This window comes from Oncorhynchus gorbuscha, linkage group LG12 (assembly GCF_021184085.1).
Source record: "Oncorhynchus gorbuscha isolate QuinsamMale2020 ecotype Even-year linkage group LG12, OgorEven_v1.0, whole genome shotgun sequence".
Classification (NCBI taxonomy): Eukaryota; Metazoa; Chordata; class Actinopteri; order Salmoniformes; family Salmonidae; genus Oncorhynchus; species Oncorhynchus gorbuscha.
Genome location: NC_060184.1, coordinates 55,912,740 through 55,932,822, shown reverse-complemented (window position 1 = coordinate 55,932,822; position 20,083 = coordinate 55,912,740). Strand labels below are relative to the sequence as shown.

The 20,083-nt window shown below is 45.4% G+C and overlaps 1 protein-coding gene across 2 annotated transcripts in view; it reads right to left on the bottom strand.

Annotated features, from left to right (window-relative positions):
* The window catches only part of mpp7a (MAGUK p55 scaffold protein 7a), a 288,163-nt gene that overhangs the window by 175,996 nt on the left and 92,084 nt on the right, over nucleotides 1-20,083 (bottom strand). For both annotated transcript variants that reach the window (XM_046292386.1, XM_046292387.1), the window contains exon 4: nucleotides 3,781-3,899. In XM_046292386.1, coding sequence (XP_046148342.1) covers nucleotides 3,781-3,899 — 119 coding nt within the window. The remainder of the gene's footprint in view (nucleotides 1-3,780; nucleotides 3,900-20,083) is intronic.

The following is a 20,083-nucleotide window of genomic DNA, read 5'->3' as shown; positions in this document are numbered from 1 at the left end:
CCACATTGTGTGTAGCATATATCATGGTGTGTTTTAATGACTAGGACTGCAGTCTAAGAATGTGTTTGACCATCTGGGCTATACTATATTAAGAGGCTAATCAAATTCCAGTTCAAATGAGACCATGTACGCAATGACCACAAACTAGTCAAATCCACCAAAGACTTCACCTAAAACTAATGTAAAGCACCTTTCCATGTCACATTAAAGCAGTGCAGCATTTGAAGTACAGACAGCTACAATCACTTCAAAAGCTCCAAGTATAACAGGGTGGGAGGAGACCGAGGGGACACATCCCAAATTGCACACTTTTCCCTCATATAGTGCACTAGTTTTGACTAAAGCCATATCGCCCTGGTCAAAAATAGTGCAGTTAATAGGGAATAGGGTGGAAGTTGGGACGCAGCCTGATTGCCTGCCAAGCCCAGCCTATTAGCATCTAACTATACCAGAATGAAAGGGAAAAGTGACCGACCACAAATGAAGCTGCTCAGGGCTAACGCTGAAGGCCTGCTGACAGAAAGTTGGTCTCCAACCGCCCTGCACCTGATTCAGGTGGAAATTGAACGTTGTATTATATTTCCTGTGGCTTTTTGTGGTACGAGGTACTTGGCGACGGAACAGTAAAAAGGGAGGAATTTATAGAAAGTACACTTGAGTAACTAATTTAATTTGAAGAAGAACGTCTGTTTTAGTTTGGATACGTACGCCGGGCGGTTCCACAAACAGGCTCTACTTTCTGTCATGCAGCTGGGGACGTTGTCGTGTCGATGAAAAGCCTGCAAAGTAGTGCACTGTGCAGGGACTCTGGATCTGTCCCAAATGGCACCCTATGGGTCCTGGTCTAAAGTAGTGCACTATATAGGGAATAGGGTGCCATTCGGGAAGTAGCACCTGTGAACTCAGCCAAAAGATTATATTAGTTTCATCTTTCTCCTCTGTGACATAATCTGATTAACAGAGACGCTAGGGGCCCAATTGTCTGTCTGGAAGGGCAGGTGAGGAGAGACAGAGGAGGATGACAGGAGGAGAGTCTGGTTAGGGTGCACTGTACAGTAGGCCTGAATCTCCCTCTCTCTTATTCCCTTCCTCTCTCTCAGTCGCTGACACTTGTTCTACCTCCGCTAGGGATCTAGTCCTGACCAGGCATCCGATGCTCCACAATTACCCAGGTGAGGCATGATGCTTACCATACGCCCAGGGACAGGCTGAGCTGTTTAAACTTGTCAGATTACGAGGATGTTTTCTCTGCTATTAGCCTCTTCCAATCCCTCTGTTTCACAGCCCTGTGTAGTCACGGGTGGAATCTGGATCTGCAGAACGGGCAGTGAGGGTGGTGTGTGTGTGTAGGATGGGTCAGTAGGGTTTAAAGTAATAGTGTGTCACTGACGATAGACATGAGTTCACCTGATCATCACCCTCCCCCCCCCCACCCCCACCCCACGGGAAGGAGGAAACACATTAAAAGGCCAGCCTGTCTGTCTAGAGCTGGGTTGGATCAAACAGCCCTCCCCTCTCCCTGCAATGCTGAGGATAAGAGACACTGAAAGCTCATTCAGCTCAGCTTTCCTTGAGTCGAGAGAGAAAAAGTGGAAAAAAGAAAATCAAACACATAAATGGTCTTGTCTTGGCGGAAAAAGAGAAATGTGCGTCCTCTATTGTTACCCTGACTTATGGGCCTGCTTCACGGCTGTGCGGATCGGGTCAGGGCGGGACATCATTCTTCTTTAATGAGGTATATATTACGCTACAGTAGCGATGGTGAATTAGGCCCATTAGGCTGTAAACCTAGTGGGCATTTATAGATTGCAGCTGACGCGACCCACAGTGTGAGTGCCAGGCAGCTGGTGGCAGGACGTCAGTGACTGGTTGGCTCAGTGTCCGGATGATGGTGGTGGAATTCACATCACTAAGTGGTGGTGCCAATTCATCACCATGACAAAGAACATTAAACATTTCAAAAGCAACCACCGCCGAGCCCCTCTCCCACCCCTCCTTCCAATCCTGTCAGCCCTCGACAATCACACAGCTTCTTAATTGGTCGGACCTCCACTGCCCAACGTTTCATAGGGTTTTTAAGAGGGAGAGGTGGAAGGAAGGAGGACAAGAAGGAAGAGGAGTGAATGACTTCCGAGCTCTGCTTCGTTGGCTCCTCAGTAGCAGACTGGCATTTCACAAAACACAAAACACATATTCCAGTCAATTCAGGTCCAATCTTGCACCACTTGTTTGTTGAAACCGCAGCTGGCAACAGGTAGGTGAGGTTTCCTTTCTCGTCACAAACTCCTCCTGCTGGGGAACTACGGATACTGAAAAGCCACAGGTAGGTGAGGTTTCCTTTCTCGTCACAAACTCCCCCTGCTGGGGAACTACGGGTACTGAAAAGCCAAGGCTGCACAATTCTAACTTTTCAACAATTTCAACAGCCTGAGAAGGTCTGTCACTGTGAACAGACAAAGGCTTTGTGAAGAGCTATTCAGGGTTTAATTGGAAACCAGTGAGGGAACATGAACATAACCCTTGGCCCGCAGACGGACAGAGTTTCCTCCCCAGGAGAGATGTATAACAGGGATTAAGCCTGATCAGCCATGATCCACTGTGGTCAAACACTCAGTGAGGTCCTGAGGTCCAGCCACATGCCTGCCTAAATGTTATGGAAATGTAACCCACAATCATTACCATAATGACATCTGTGCCATCTGACATTACATTTTCTTTGGGCCGACACGATCGGGACTTTGAACATACACAGGCCTACCCATCATTATCTGGTGAAAAGCCTTAGTCCAAAGCCATGCATAACAAACCCAACATGAAAGGAAACCCATTCTGTTTCCTCAGTCATGTCCCAACCTCAGGTTGGGTCCCAAATGGCACCCTATTCCCTATTTGGTCTGGTCAAAAGTAGTGCACTATATAGGGAATAAGGTGCCACTTGGGATGCAACCATTATAATTCTGCTGGAGTTTATACACGTGGCTCAGCTCGCATTGGCACGGCACAACCTGGATCCTGCGCACACGCACACACACACACAGTAATAGAGAAAACGTTTATGTAGTGAGGGGAGGGAGGTAATATGATGTCAATTCTCTCCCCCCTCCCTTCCCTTGTCTATGACACAAAGACCGCAGCCAACAGACCGATCAGAAACTGTCTGCTACTGACCAACAATTGCCTCTGATTTAAAAGCCACATTCCTTTACAGTACTTCATAACTTCACCTATACACCTGTAAACAACATGTTAAAGATACTGTCAACCCTGGGCTTTGTCCCTTGGACTAGTGGGAGGGTAAATTAATAGAGGGAAGAGTGGTGTTGCTATAGTCTGCAGACTAGACAAGGGCAGTGGGGGGGGGGCAGACAGACTACAAACTGCGGACAGCATATGGTTCACTCATTAGCACCGTCTGCCAGAGAAATAAAGATATCAAGTGTGTTCATCTCCGGCACTCTGTTTTAATAACCCTGCCGCCTGGTCCGGCCCAGAGAACCTCTTCACATAGACACATGACCCGACACGGTCCTGTCGCGACATTAAGACAGCCTTGTACAGAAGGAATGAGAGAGACAGGACTAGAACAAGAGGGAGAGAGAGAGGGAGAGAGAGAGAAAGGGGAAAGTGTGTGAGACAGGGAGACACTGAAAACGGACAAAAAGTAAGAGCTTGAAAAAAGGAAATGAGCGAGAAAAGGAGGGGTGTTATGATCCTAACACGACCGTCACACACACACTTCTTTAAAGGAGGGGAAAATAGGAAGGGGTACAGTAGTTTTACCTTGACCAGCGAGTGGAGGCTCCTCTCTCCGAACATGTTGTGTAGAAAGGTGCTGTCGTCCTGGCTGTGGACATGGGGCTGTAGCTGGGAGGGCAGGGCACACAGCAGCTCATGCAGACCTGGAGGCACAGAGAGGGAACCGGAGGAAACCACGCAGTCAGCGTCCATCACACAGAGACAAACATACACTGAGTATACAAAACATTAAGAACCCCTTCTCTTTCCACGACAAAGACCAGCTGAAGGACAGGAGACAGGTTGACAAAGGATTTTTAAGCTTTGAGACAATTGAGACATGGATTGCGTGTGTGCCGTTCAGAGGGTGAATGGGTAAGACAAAAGACTGACGTGCCTTTGAAAGTGGTATGGTAGCAGGTGCCAGGCGTACGGGTTTGTGTCAAGAACTGCAACGCTGCAGGGCTTTTCAAGCTCAACAGTTTCCGGTGTGTATCAAGAATGGTCCACCACCCAAAGGACATCCAGCCAACTTGACACAACTGTGGGAAGCATTGGAGTCAACATGGGCCAGCATCCCTGTAGAACACTTCCAACACCTTGTAGAGTCCGTGCCCCAATGAATTGAGGCTGTTCTGAGAGTAAAGGGTGGGGTGTTCCTAATGGTTCCCTCTGAAGTTGCCATGGGGGAGGGGGCAAGGAAGTTCTACAGACCTCTAGGGAAGGTATCACCAACCCAGGTTAAAGTGACCGTGGGTGTTGAGCTGCACTGGTCTACTCTGGACCAGACTAAACCAGACCAGAGCAGACCAGGTCATCAGGAGGCAATAAGCCACTTCCTCTCACAGCTCGGCACTTCCTGCCTTTGTCTCAGCGCTTCCTGTTGTTCCAGGAACTCCACCGTCACCAACGTCACTCAATAAATCCCACAAATAAATCAATCTTAGTTTCTGCTGAAGTCCCGGATTTGAACTAAACATATATACGTTTTAGAGAGAAAATGGAGAGTGTAGACAGGACAGGTCATTTTGTGGGAGGACATTATGACAAGATTCTCCAGTTCCAGTCCCTAAAGGGGGGAACTTTGAGGACCGAGAGATACAGCAACGTAATATTGAGTGCCGTCTAATTTGAGTTTAATGAAGCCTGTTTTTTCGTGATGTGTTCGATCCTCCGATATGGAAGGCTGTGAAAACCGTTTTGCAGATGAAGAGAGATGGAATGTTCCAACAATGAATGTCCCAACAGACTAAAGGTATATCCTATATGCTATGGGTTATATTTGTGGGCCTACCTATATTAGCAAATGGTGTATACAAAAATACAGTTAAACATCACACACAAATGTATATACCTATTACAATTGGAGCAGCCCAACCCTACTGGACATATGCTGGGTGAGCAGGGTTCTGTTTCAGCCCAGCAATAACACACCTGATTCAACTTAACAAACCTAATGAGTTGATAATCTAGTGTGCTATTGCTGGGCTGGAATATAACCCTGTTCACCCAGTAGGTCTATTGGTGAGCTGGAAAAGAACCCTGTTCACACAGTAGATCTATTGGTGAGCTGGAAAAGAACCCTGTTCACCCAGTAGATCTATTGGTGAGCTGGAAAAGAACCCTGTTCACCCAGTAGATCTATTGGTGAGCTGGAAAAGAACCCTGCTCACCCAGTAGGTCTATTGCTGGAACAGAACCCTGCTCACCCAGTAGATCTATTGCTGGGCTGGAATATAACCCTGTTCACCCAGTAGGTCTATTGGTGAGCTGGAAAAGAACCCTGTTCACCCAGTAGATCTATTGGTGAGCTGGAAAAGAACCCTGCTCACCCAGTAGATCTATTGGTGAGCTGGAAAAGAACCCTGCTCACCCAGTAGGTCTATTGCTGGAACAGAACCCTGCTCACCCAGTAGATCTATTGCTGAGCTGGAATAGAACCCTGTTCACCCAGTAGGTCTATTGGTGAGCTGGAAAAGAACCCTGTTCACCCAGTAATCTATTGGTGAGCTGGAAAAGAACCCTGTTCACCCAGTAGATCTATTGGTGAGCTGGAAAAGAACCCTGCTCACCCAGTAGGTCTATTGCTGAAACAGAACCCTGCTCACCCAGTAGATCTATTGCTGAGCTGGAATAGAACCCTGTTCACCCAGTAGATCTATTGGTGAGCTGGAAAAGAACCCTGCTCACCCAGTAGATCTATTGGTGAGCTGGAAAAGAACCCTGCTCACCCAGTAGGTCTATTGCTGGAACAGAACCCTGCTCACCCAGTAGATATATTGCTGGGATGGAATAGAACCCTGCTCACCCAGTAGGTCTATTGCTGGAACAGAACCCTGCTCACCCAGTAGATCTATTGCTGAGCTGGAATAGAACCCTGTTCACCCAGTAGATCTATTGGTGAGCTGGAAAAGAACCCTGCTCACCCAGTAGGTCTATTGCTGAGCTGGAATAGAACCCTGCTCACCCAGTAGGTCTATTGCTGGGCTGAAATAGAAGTCTGCTTACCCAGTAGATCTATTGCTGGAACAAAACCCTGCTCACCCAGTAGACCTATTGCTGAGCTGGAACAGAACCCTGTTCACCCAGTAGATCTATTGCTGAGCTGGAATAGAACCCTGTTCACCCAGTAGCTCTATTGCTGAGCTGGAATAGAACCCTGTTCACCCAGTAGATCTATTGCTGAGCTGGAATAGAACCCTGTTCACCCAGTAGATCTATTGCTGAGCTGGAATAGAACCCTGTTCACCCAGTAGATCTATTGCAGAGCTGGAATAGAACCCTGTTCACCCAGTAGATCTATTGCTGAGCTGGAATAGAACCCTGCTCACCCAGTAGGTATATTGCTGGGCTGAAATAGAACCCTGCTCACCCAGTAGGTCTATTGCTGAGCTGGAATAGAACCCTGTTCACCCAGTAGGTCTATTGGTGAGCTGGAACAGAACCCTGCTCACCCAGTAGATCTATTGCTGGAACAGAACCCTGCTCACCCAGTAGGTCTGTTGCTGAGCTGGAACAGAACCCTGCTCACCCAGTAGGTCTGTTGCTGAGCTGGAACAGAACCCTGCTCACCCAGTAGGTCTGTTGCTGAGCTAGAACAGAACCCTGCTCACCCAGTAGGTCTGTTGCTGAGCTGGAACAGAACCCTGCTCACCCAGTAGGTCTGTTGCTGAGCTGGAACAGAACCCTGCTCACCCAGTAGGTCGGGGGTCAGTGGAGCAAGGTTGGAGCAAAGTTTTGTTGTTCAGCAGAAATTATGCTTTAGTAATAATAGCCTACTTGTTACTACTCAATTAGCTATTGGTGTTTATACAAAGATATTTACATAAGATAAATGTACAAATAAGATTTAAGGGATGAAGTGTTGATTATTTGAAGTGGTGAAACTATTTTTTTAAAATTAACTTGTGTCAATGTTGATTAATCACATGTCCCAATCCTGCAATAAAGAGGGGAAGGGTTTCCGTCTCCAATGTGTCTGTGTTTCTGTGTTGTTTTCTCAAATCAACATTTCCTTTGTGTCTAGTTGTAAGATCTCCAATGTGTTTTATTTGATTGTCTCCCTCTCTCCTCTGTATATCAGCTATGTGAATCCATTTAGCAATTTATCATATAGCATGCATCTCCAATGCAGCCATAGACCTACAGTATGATGGCATGACTGGCCTTATGGGCATCTGAAGCAGAGAATAGCTAAACTCACATTGCTTGCATGTTGAGCGATATGTTCTCATTTAAGATCATAACATTAGACAATGTAAAATCAGCAATAACAAAATAAATTACATCCTCTCACTGTCAACCGAGTTTATTTTCAGTAAACTTAATTAACATGTGTAAATATATGTATGAACATAACAAGATTCCACAACTGAGACATAAACTGAACAAGTTCCACAGACATGTGACTAACAGAAATGGAAAAATGTGTCCCTGAACAAAGGGGGGTCAAAATCAAAAGTAACTGTCAGTATCTGGTGTGGCCACCAGCTGCATTAAGTACTGCAGTGCATCTCCTCCTCATGAAATGCACCAGATTTGCCCGTTCTTGCTGTGACATGTTACCCCACTCTTCCACCAAGGCACCTGCAAGTTCCCGGACATTTCTGTGGGGAATGGCCCTGGCCCTCACCCTCCGATCCAACAGGTCCCAGATGTGCTCAATGGGATTGAGATCCGGGCTCTTCGCTGGCCATTGCAGAACACTGATATTCCTGTCTTGCAGGAACTTATGTCTGTGAGTATAACAGAACTGATATGGCAGGTGAAAACCCGAGGTAAATCCACCCAGAAAATGCTATTATTTTGAAATGGCTGTTACTCCATTGAAAGCCTATCCACCATACAAAGGGCTATGGCTTCCACTACATGTTGCCAGTCTTTAGGCATCGTTTCAGGCTTTTACTCTGAGAAATTAGGGAGAAACACCACTTTCAATGAGAGGACAGTGGAAATTTCCAGACATGAGTCCTGCGCGTGACCGGGAGTGCGCCTTTCTTGTTTTTCCTTTTCTATTGACGAAGCTACTATCCGGTTGAAATATGATCAATTATTTATGACAAAAACAACCTGAGGATTGATTATAAACATCGTTTGACATGTTTCTACTAACTTTTTTGATTATTCGTCTGCCTGCTGTGACCAATGAATCCAATGGATTACTGAACAAAACACAGCAACAAAACTGAGGTTCTTGGAACAAAGAAGGACTTTATCGAACAACATGAACATTTTTTGTGTAACATGGAGTCTTGGGAGTGCAACCATATGAAGATCAAAGGTAAGTGACACATTTTATCGCGATTTCTGACTTTCGTTACTCCTCCACTTGGCTGGTTACGGTTTGTAATGATTTGTCTGCTGGGCGCAGATCTCAGATAATCGCATGGTTTGCTTTCGTCATAAAGTCTTTTTGAAATCTGACACAGCGGTTGGATTAACAACAAGATAAGCTTTATCTTTATGTATTGCACTTGTGATTTTATGAAAGTTCAAGTTAATATTTTGAGTAATTTTACCTTTCTAGCCCAGAGGTTCCGCTAGCGACAACATTTCGCTGAAAAGGCTGCGCGCGAAATTCAAAAATATCTTTTTGAAATATGTCACTTTCACACATATACAGTCCAATACAGCAAATGAAAGATAAACATCTTGTTAATCTACCCATCATGTCCGATTTAAAAAATGCAGACAACAGACAACAAAAAGGGAAGCACAGCCGAGAGCTGCCCATGACACAAGCGTACCAGACGAGCTAAATAACTTCTTTGCTCGCTTCGAGGCAAATAACACTGAAACATGCATGAAATTATCAGCTGTTCCGGACGACTGTGTAATCACGCTCTCTGCAGCCGATGTGAGTAAGACCCTTAATTTGAATTTGGCGCGCTAGCGTCCCACTGATCCGAACGAAGATAGCGGTAATCCCACTTCCACTACGACTATTATTATTGATGTTGTTCCAACTATTTTTTTGTTAAATATATACTTTGACAATGTAAGTACAGTTGAAGTCGGAAGTTTACATAAACAAGTTTTAATGACTCCAACCTAAGTGTTTCAACCACTCCACAAATTTCTTGTTAACAAACCATAGTTTTGGCAAGTCGGTTAGGACATCTATGACTAATTGGGAATGGGACGCAAGCGTAGGTTTGATCACCCTGTCGCTGGCCGCCTTTGGGGAGGGTGTATAGTGTGAAAGGCCGAAACACCCTAGGAACCAACAGGTACACTACTGACGATGCGCTCCCCAAATTTCAACAGGCTCACTGTTCATGAACTCTTGGAAGTGCTTAAACAAAGGATAGTAACATCTCAACCTGTGTTCTTGAAATCTTGGCAAGTCGGTTAGGACATCTACTTTGTGCATGACAAGTCATTTTTCCAACAACTGTTTACAGACAGATTATTTCACTTATAATTCACTGTATCACAATTCCAGTGGGTCAGAAGTTTACATACCATAAGTTGACTATGCCTTTAAACAGCTTAGAGAATTCCAGAAAATTATGTCATGGCTTACTAAGCTTCTGATAGGCTAATTGACATCATTTGAATCAATTGGAGGTGTACCTGTAGATGTATTTCAAGGCCTACCTTCAAACTCAGTGCCTCTATGCTTGACATCATGGGAAAATCAAAAGAAATCAGCCAAGAATTGTAGATTGTACTTCTTGGAGAAATGTCCACTGGTCTGATGAAACAAAAATAGAACTGTTTGGCCATAATGACCATAGTTATGTTTGGAGGAAAAATAGGGAGGCTGGCAAGCCGAAGAACACCATCCCAAACGTGAAGCACGGGGCTGGCAGCATCATGTTGTGGGGGGTGCTTTGCTGCAGGAGGGACTGCAGCACTTCACAAAATAGATGGCATCATGAGGGAGGAAAATTATATGGATATATTGAAGCAAGACATCAGTCAGGAAGTTACAAGCTTGGTCGCAAATGGGTCTTCCAAATGGACAGTGATCCCAAACATACTTCCAAAGTTGTGGCAAAATGGCTTAAGGACAACAAAGTCAAGGTATTGGAGTGGCCATCACAAAGCCCTGACCTCAATCCTATAGAACATTTGTGGGCAGAACTGAAAAAGTGTGTGCGAGCAAGGAGGCCTACAAACCTGACTCAGTAACACCAGCTCTGTCAGGAGGAATGGGCCAAAATTCACCCAATTTATTGTGGGAAGCTTGTGGAAGGCTTCCCAAAACATTTGACCCAAGTTAAACAATTTAAAGGCAATGTTACCAAAAACAAAACTTCTGACCCACTGGGAATGTGATGAAAGAAACAAAAGCTGAAATAAATCATTCTCTCTACTATTATTCTGACATTTCACATGCTTAAAATAAAGTGGTGATCCTAACTGACCTAAGACAGGGAATTTTTACTAGGATTAAATGTCAGGAATTGTGAAAAACTGAGTTTAAATGTATTTGGCTAAATTGTATGTAAACTTCTGACATCAACTGTAATTGCCATGTCAATAAAGTCTACTGAATTGAATTGAGAGACACACAGAGAGAGCGAGAGAGAGTGAGATTAACCTGGGCCCTGACAGTAAATCTCAGTAAGACCAAAATAATGGTGTTCCAAAAAGGGTCCAGTCGCCAGGACCACAAATACAAATTCCATTGCCCTAGAGAACACAAAAAACTATACATACCTCGACCTAAACATCAGGACCACAGGCAACTTCCACAAAGCTATGAACAATTTGATAGACAAGGCAAGAAGGGCCTTCAAAAGGAACATAAAATTTGACAAAAAAATACTTGAATCAATTATAGAACCCATCGTGAGGTCTGGGGTAAGCTCACCAACCAATAATTCACAAAATGGGACAAACACCAAATTGAACAGACCCCACAGAGCCCGAGGACAACACAATAATTAGACCCAACCAAATCATGGGAAAATAAAAGAATTACTTAAAACATTGGAAATAATTAAACAAAACAGAGCAAACAAACACCATTTGGCACTAAACAGAGAATACAGTGGATGAATACCTGACCACTGTGACTGACCCAAAATAAGGAAAGCTTTGACTATGTACAGACTCATTGAGCATAGCCTTGCTATTGAGAGGCAGCCATAGGCAGACCTGGCTCTCAAGAGAAGAGCTATGTGCACACTGCCCACAAAATGAGGTGGAAACTGAGCTGCACTTCCTAACCTCCTACCAAATGTATGACCATATTAGAGACACATATTCCCTTCAGATTACACAGACCCACAAAGAATTTGAAAAAAAAAATCCCACATCTACTGGGTGAAATACCACAGTGTGCCATCACAGCAGCAACATTTGTGACCTGTTGCCACAAGAAAAGGGCAACTAGAGAAGAACAAACACCATTGTAAATATAATAATAATAAATAATATATGCCATTTAGCAGACGCTTTTATCCAAAGCGACTTACAGTCATGAACAAATGGGTGGTCCCGGGGACCCCATTGTAAATATAACAGAAGGACCATATAACCCATATTTATTTATTACATTTGTTTTATTTAATATTTATTTAACTAGGAAAGTCAGTTAAGAACAAATTCTTATTTTACAATGACAGCCTACCCTGGCCAAACCCTCCCCTAACCCGGACGATGCTGTGCCAATTATGCGCCGCCCTCTGGGAATCCCGATCATGGCCGGTTGTGATACAGCCCGGAATCGAAGCAGGGTCTGTAGTGACGCCTCTAGTACTGAGATGCAGTGCCTTAGACCGCTGCGCCACTTGGGAGCATACATTCATATGTATTTTCCCTTTTGTACATTAACTATTTGCACATGGTTACAATACTGTTCATTTTTGTGTTATTTCACTCTTTTTAATGATCTATTTCACTTGCTTTGGCAATGCAAACATATGTTTCCCATACCAATAAAGCCACTTAAATTGAAATTGAATTGAATTGAGAGAGAGATAAAAGGAGAAAATAAACAAAAGGACCACAAAGCCGGTTGAAAGTGGGGCTGGAGCCGAGCAGGGCAGGGCTGGACTGTGTGTTAGACAGTCAGCCAGTGAGAGATCCAGCCGACTGGACGGCCCTGTACAGAGCTGTGATATCGGACACACCAGCCAGAGAGAAAGATGGAAAAGAGAGTGCGAGTGAGGGAGAGAGAGAAATAGAGAGGAAGCAAACCAGTCCAAGCTTGCACCCACCATCACCACCACCAAAGGGCGGGCCGCATGCTTGTTTTCTCCGAGCTTTGCTTGGCTCGGCCAAGCTCGGCTTGGCTTGGCTCAGTCTGGCTCCTCTCAGGTCTTTATGTGGCTGGACTAACAGGCCGGGCCTGGCAGGGTGGACTGTCAATGCAAGACTGACCGGCCGCTGGGTTCTGTTGTGGAAACAGTAGTGTGTTGGGTCTCAAATTTCACCCTATTCCCAATATAGTACACTATTTTTGACTAGGGCCCTATAGGTTGGAGTGGTCGAGGCCAGAGGTCCAGCCTGGGGCAAGGCAAGGGAGGGGAGCAGCCGGCTGAGAGCCAGCACAGGGAGCACTGCCTGAGGGCATATAACTCCATACAGTAGTGTCCTGGAGCAGCCTAGTCCAGAGGTCTCTAGGTCCAACCTGGGCCAGAGAGGGATCAGGCCATAGAAATAGAATGGTTAGAACAGACATTCCCATCCAATTAAATTGTCGTCTGTGGCCTGAGGGCCTTTAATCCCTTCTAGTTACTCTACTTCTAAGGGTGAACTAAGGACTCCAGGGGGTTTACAGTAAGGGGAAATGACGGCCTAATGATGCCAAAGAGCAGCAAGCCCAGGTTCCCCTCTCATGCCTACACCTCCACAGCGGTCGGAAGAAAATACGTTTTCAGATTCAGAACCTTTTTTATAAACAAATTGACAAAAAAATGAATTAAACATGATCCTCATTGGATTCATAGTCACAGAGGGGCCAGTGGCCTTGGGTTGGGTCTGGCGCAGAACTCTAGGCTTAGTCCCAGATAGCACTCTATACCCTATATAGTGCACTACTTTGACCAGAGCTCTATGAAAAGTAGTGCACTATATAGGGAAAAGGGAAAATGTTGGACACATCCATGGTAATTACAGAGGCTTATACAACACGGTCTGTATGGAGTGAGAGTTCACTCAGCCCCACGGAGTTATACCCTGACCTCTCTGGTGCTCAACACCCCCCCGTCACCGCGCCAGGACATGACAACTGTCTGGATCCACTGGAAGAAGGATTTATCAGTCAGGCCATTCTGCTTAAGTTTTTAAGAATAGCAGTAAAAAAATACAAAATAACACTCAAACCCTGAATAGCTGCATATACTCTGGGGGATTTTTCTAAGAACAGAGGGGGAGGGAGGGAAGACGGGAGAGAGGGGGGGGGGTGAAAATGTACTTGTACCTCAAACAAATAAGGGAAATGAACGTTGGAGTCCAGCTTGGTTTCCCACCTCTCCCCCTCCTTACCGCTCCCCCCCTTACCTCTCCTCTCATCTTACAGGTGCTGAATGACTTATTAATCTCAATCGTATATCTAGCAGGGATTTATTGAGAGAAAGATACTCTCTCACTCTCTTTCCTTTCTAGAGCAAAACACATGATAACACTTGGGACCCCTTCGGGGGTTAGTATTTCAAACATGTCTCTACTGCGAAACATGTTTAAAGCCTGTCTGCTGTGAAAAACAAAGGCAGAGGAAAAGGTGGGGAAGAGAGAGAGAGAGCAGCAGCTGCAGTCTAATAATGTGTTGTAGAAGTGATACACTCTATTGGCAGGACCCAACAGCATCCTCTGGTAAGTCACGGGGCGGGAGCCTATACATATTTGTAAACGATAGCTGGTGCACGATATCTAAGGAAGTCTCAAGGTTTTACTCGCCTGAGGTAGAGCATCTCATGATAAACTTTTGGTAGATAGTGTGGTCTGCAGCTTATCTGTATCTTTTGTAGCTGTCTACATACCAACAGACTGACGCTGGCACTAAAAGTGCACTCAATGAGCTGTATTCACTCATAAGCAAACATGAAAAAGCTCACCCAGAGGCGGCGCTCCTAGTGGCCGGGGACTTGAATGCTGGGAAACTTAAATCAGTTTTACCTCATTTCTATCAGCATGTTAAATGTGTTGAGGTGAAAACAATTCTAGACCACCTATACGCCGCACACAGAGACAAATACAAAGCTCTCCCTCGTCCTCCATTTGACTAATCTGACCACAATTCTATCCTCCTGATTCCTGCTTACAAGGAAAAATTCGAGCAGGAAGCACCAGTTACTAGATCAATAAAAAAGTGGTCAGATGAAGCAGATGCTAAGCTAAAGGACTGTTTTGCTAGCACAGACTGGAATATGTTCCGGGATTCCTCCGATGGCATTGAGGAGTACACCACATCAGTCACTGGCTTTATTAATAAGTACATCGAGGACATCGTCCCCACAGTGACTGTACGTACATACCCCAACCAGAAGCCATGGATTACAGGCAACATCCGCACTGAGCTCAAGGGTAGAGCTGCCGCTTTCAAGGAGCAGGACTAACCCAGAAGCTTATAAGAAATCCCGCTCTGCCCTCTGACGAACCATCAGACAGGCAAAGCATCAATACAGGACTAAGATCAAATTGTTCTACACCGGCTCCGACTCTCGTCGGATGTGGCAGGGCTTGTAAACTATTAGTGACAACAAAAAAGGAAGCACAGCCGAGAGCTGCCCAGTGATGCGAGTCTACCAGACGAGCTAAATAACTTCTATGCTCGCTTCGAGGCAAGTAACACTGAAACATGCATGGAATTATCAGCTGTTCCGGATGACTGTGTGATCACGCTCTCTGCAGCCGATGTGAGTAAGACCTTTAAACAGGTCAACATTCACAAAGCCGCAGGGCCAGACGGATTACCAGCAGGTGTACTCCGAGCATGCGCTGACCAACTGGCAAGTGTCTTCACTGACATTTTCAACCTCTCCCTGCCTGAGTTTGTAATACCAACATGTTTCAAGCAGACCACCATAGTTCCTGTGCCCAAGAACACCAAGGTAACCTGCCTAAATGACTTCCAACCCGTAGCACTCACGTCTGTAGCCATGAAGTGCGTTGAAAGGCTGGTCATGACTCACATCAACGCCATTATCCCAGAAGCCCTAGACCCAGTCCAATCTGCATATCACACCAACAGATATACAGATGATGCAATCGCTATTGCACTCCACACTGCCCTTTCCCACCTGGACAAAAGGAACACATACAGCTCAGCGTTCTACAACATAGTGCCCTCAAAGCTCATCACTAAGCCAGGACCCTGGGACTAAACACCTCCCTCTCCAACTGGATCCTGGACTTCCTGACGGCCCCCCCTTAGATGGTAAGGGTAGGAAACAACACATCCGCCACGCTGATCCTCAACACGGGGGCCCTCATGGGTGTGTGGTCAGCCCCCTCCTGTACTCCCTGTTCACTCATGACTCCATGGCCAGGCACGACTCCAACTCCATCATTAAGTTTGCTGATGACAACAGCAGTAGGCCTGATCACCGACAACGATGAGACTGTCTATAGAGAGGAGGGCAAAGACCTGGCCGTGTGGTGGAAGAACAACATCCTCTCCCTCAACATGATCAAGAGAAAGAATGATTGTGGAATGATTGTGGACTACAGGAAAAGGAGGACCAAGCATGCCCCCATTCTCATCGACGTGACTGTAGTGGAGCAGGTTGAGAGCTTCAAGTTCCTTGGCATCCACATCACCAACAAACTATCATGGACCAAACACACTAAGACAGTTGTGAAGAGGGCATGACAAAACCTATTTCCCATCAGGAGACTGTAAAGATTTGGCATGGGTCCTGAGATCCTCAAAAGGTTTTACAGCTGCACCAGAGAGCATCCTGACGGGTGGCATCACTGCCTGGTATGGCAACTGCTCTGCCTCTGACCACAAGGTACAACAGAGGGTTGTGCGTACAGCCCAGTACATCACTGGGGGCAAGCTTCCTGCCACCAAGGACCTCTATACCATGAGGTGTCAGAGGAAGGCCCTACAAATTGTCAAAGACTTCAGCCACCCTAGTCATAGACTGTTCCCTCTGCTACCACACGGCAAACGGTGCCGGAGCGCCAAGTTTAGGTCCAAGAGCCTTTTAAACAGATTCTAAACAGCTTCTAAAAAACAACAAGGGCAACCAGTGAAGAACAAACACCATTTTAAATACAACCTATATTTATGTTTATTTTCACTTTTGTACTTTAACTATTTGAACATAATTACAATACTGTTTATATACATAATATGACATTTGAAATGTCTCTATTCCTTTGGAACTTTTGTTTGTATTGTTTACTGTTAATTTTTTATTGTTTATTTCACTTTTGTTTATTATCTATTTCACTTGCTTTGACAATGTAAACATATGTTTCCCATGCCAATAAAGCCCTTTGAATTCAATTGAATTGAGTGACAGAAGTCAACTCTGTTGAGATTTTAGTAGCCTGTTGAGTTTTTCAGGTGGCATTTTGACACCTGGCTCTGTCTCAACACTTTTCCGGGACACATTTCTTAATAGAAAACAAGTTGTAATGGCTCAGGACAGAACATGTGGTGCTCCATTTGTGGCCACCTTTTCTAACAGCCTCTGTATTACACTGCACTGCAGGGACGACGCAGTCTGCTCTGCAGGGACGACGCAGTCTGATCTGCAGGGACTACGCAGTCTGATCTGCAGGGACGACGCAGTCTGATCTGCACTGCAGGGACGACGCAGTCTGCTCTGCACTGCAGGGACGACGCAGTCTGATCTGTAGGGACTACGCAGTCTGATCTGTAGGGACTACGCAGTCTGATCTGTAGGGACTACGCAGTCTGATCTGTAGGGACTACGCAGTCTGATCTGTAGGGACTACGCAGTCTGATCTGTAGGGACTACGCAGTCTGATCTGTAGGGACTACGCAGTCTGATCTGTAAGCGGAGGTGGCAGGTCGTTGGGTGTCTGGCTGCTTGTACGTCTGTGGCTGCTGTGTTTTGTCTGAGCATGTGGAGCCACTAGACCACGCTGGGCCAGAGGGCAGACATTCATCTCTATCTGGGGAATCAGGGAGAGAGTTCTGGAAAGACCCGTACTGAACTGAACCCCATGCTCCCTCCACAGCTCCCTCAGTCTCACATACAAGCATCCAACACCATCAGCTGGCAAGGGTCAGGCCAGACTGGGCTACTTGTCCTCCACAGTCCACACACCAGCTCTCTCTTTCTCTCTCTGGCTCTCCATATCTCTAAATTACTGTGGGAGGAGGTCGGTTTATAAACAATAAAACCTCTCAGACTGGGACTAGTATCTCAAATCTCTTTGTTTTCTCCAGTTTTGGCCTAGCAGCAGAAGAACACAAATCTGAGGCGTTCTGCAGTGTAAAACCCAGAGAATCTGGTTTGGCTGCCCGTAGACGAGACCTCAGAATGTGTGCATTGAATTATATTCATTAGATGAACTATTTTGGGCGTTCTAAGCATCACGCTGAATGCCCTTTGAAGTCTATAGGTGTGTGACCGATAAGAAGGATGGATGAAGGGATGGGTGAAAGCGGCTTACGATGTGGTAGCCAATGACGCGTTAGAAAATAAATGAAACCTTTTAGAAAAAGCTTGGCCTGGATTGGCCAGACTCCGACGGGTAGCTTTGATAAGTAACTTCAACCTGGAACCTGCGAAGCGGGAATGATCTTAAAGGAACCGCTCTTTGGAGTTCCTTGTAGTTCCAGGGGATGACAAGCCTCCACAATTCTGCCTATGCTATTAGTGAAACGGTCCATATATGATTGGAGCGGTTAGAGAGTTTGACGGTTGATTGCACCTGGACTTAGCCATGAAGAACAGTGAGTCATTTTTCCTATCCGGACTGAGCTCTGCTAACTAACATCTTGCAAACTGTTCTTTTTTAGGAGAGAACTAGCTAGTGTTATTTGAGATGATGACATTGAAATACCATTGTGGATCATAATGGAAGGATCAGGCTGTGGCCTTTCATGTGGAGGAGTGGTCAGGGGGCGTGACGTTCAGTAATAGAGGTCTGTGGGTCAGGTCTTACTGCCAAGTCCCCTCTCTCGCTCTCTATTCAAAGGGCTTTATTGGCATGGGAAACATATGTTTATGTTGCCAAAGTAAACGGAACAGACAAACAAAGGGACATAAACAAGGGAAACATGAGTGAACATTAGACTCACAAAAGTGTTTAAAGAATGTAGACATTTCAAAATGTCATATTATTGGCTTTGTACAGTGTTGTAGCAATGTGCAAGTAGTTGAAGTATGACAGGGAGAATAAGGTTGTATTTCCAATGTTCTCTCTCACTCCAGAGAACACCACTAGACACATTGTAAGTTATACTAAGGGGTCACAGTGTCTGCTCAGCATAATAGCCTACATCATGTCATGATATATACATTCCAGTCTTAAGTGGAGCAGCACTAGTCAAATGGCTACTCAATCCAGACAAGCTAATGAGGCTCCTACTGTTCAGTTCTCTGCTCTGTCGGTCGGTTTCATCAGAAGGGAAAGAAAATACCCTTTACTTCATTGTTCTGACACAAGTTGAAATCCCAGCAAGAAAGGCCGAAGCCATAAGAGACAGGCTGCGTCCCAAATGGCACCCTATTCTCTGTACAGCTCTAGTTTTGGGCAGAGATCTATGGGCCCTGGTCAAAAGTAGTGCCCTGGTCAAAAGTAGTGCTTTGGTGCCATTTGGGATGCAACCAGACAAACAGAAACAGGAAGCCATGGCTGAGGACAGAGGTTTAAGAGTCAGTCAGTTATCGGGACATACAGGCTCTGTGTCTGAATCTGAACAGGAGCTGTTTTGAAGCTGTTCAGGGCGGTTAGGGTGCTGAGCCAATGACACACATTCACACTCTGGGCTGGCTGTGAACACTGAGTATTTAAACAACCTCAAACAGCTCTGTCTGTCCCCCAGGTATTCTGCATGATAGCCTGGTCCTGCTCTGTTTGTGTTGTCTTGCCAAAACTAAGCCGATAACACCCACACTCTGACCTGGCTGTGAACACTGGGCCTTTAGCTCGGTCTGTCCCCAAGGCATCATAAATGTTAGCCTGGTCCCAGATCCGTTTGTCCGGTCTGGCCAACTCTTACGGTTGTTGTCTTTGCCAAAAATAATGACCATAGGAGTTTTAAATACATTACAAACTGATCTGGGACAGAGTATCTGAGCGGAGAGGTCGGATATCCCACTCATAGCTCACGGAGTGGTCTTTACGCACCACTATGGCATTCAATGTCCTTTCCCCCCTCCACACTAGAAATCGCTCAGCTATCACAGGAAAAAAACTGACACTCGAAATTCACTCCATTTGTTTTTGGTTTAAAAAGATAGTTTAACCAACACCCCATCTACTTTTATGACTATGTAGCATTTGGTTTTGAAGCAAGCTATCATAAGAAGCTTCAACATTTCCACAACATGTTGTAAAAAAAGACCTACAGTGGGGAGAACAAGTATTTGATACAATGCCGATTTTGCAGGTTTCCTTACATACAACGCATGTAGAGATCTGTATTTTTAAAAATCATAGGTACACTTCAACTGTGAGAGACAGAATCTAAAACAAAAATCACATTGTATGATTTTTAAGTAATTAATTTTCATTTTATTGCATGACATAAGTATTTGATACATCAGAAAAGCAGACCTTAATACTTGGTACAGAAACCTTTGTTTGCAATTACAGAGGTCATACGTTTCCTGTAGTTCTTGACCAGGTTTGCACACACTGCAGCAGGGATTTTGGCCCACACCTCCATACAGACCTTCTCCAGATCCTTCAGGTTTCGGGGCTGTCGCTGGGCAATACGGACTTTCAGCTCCCTCCAAAG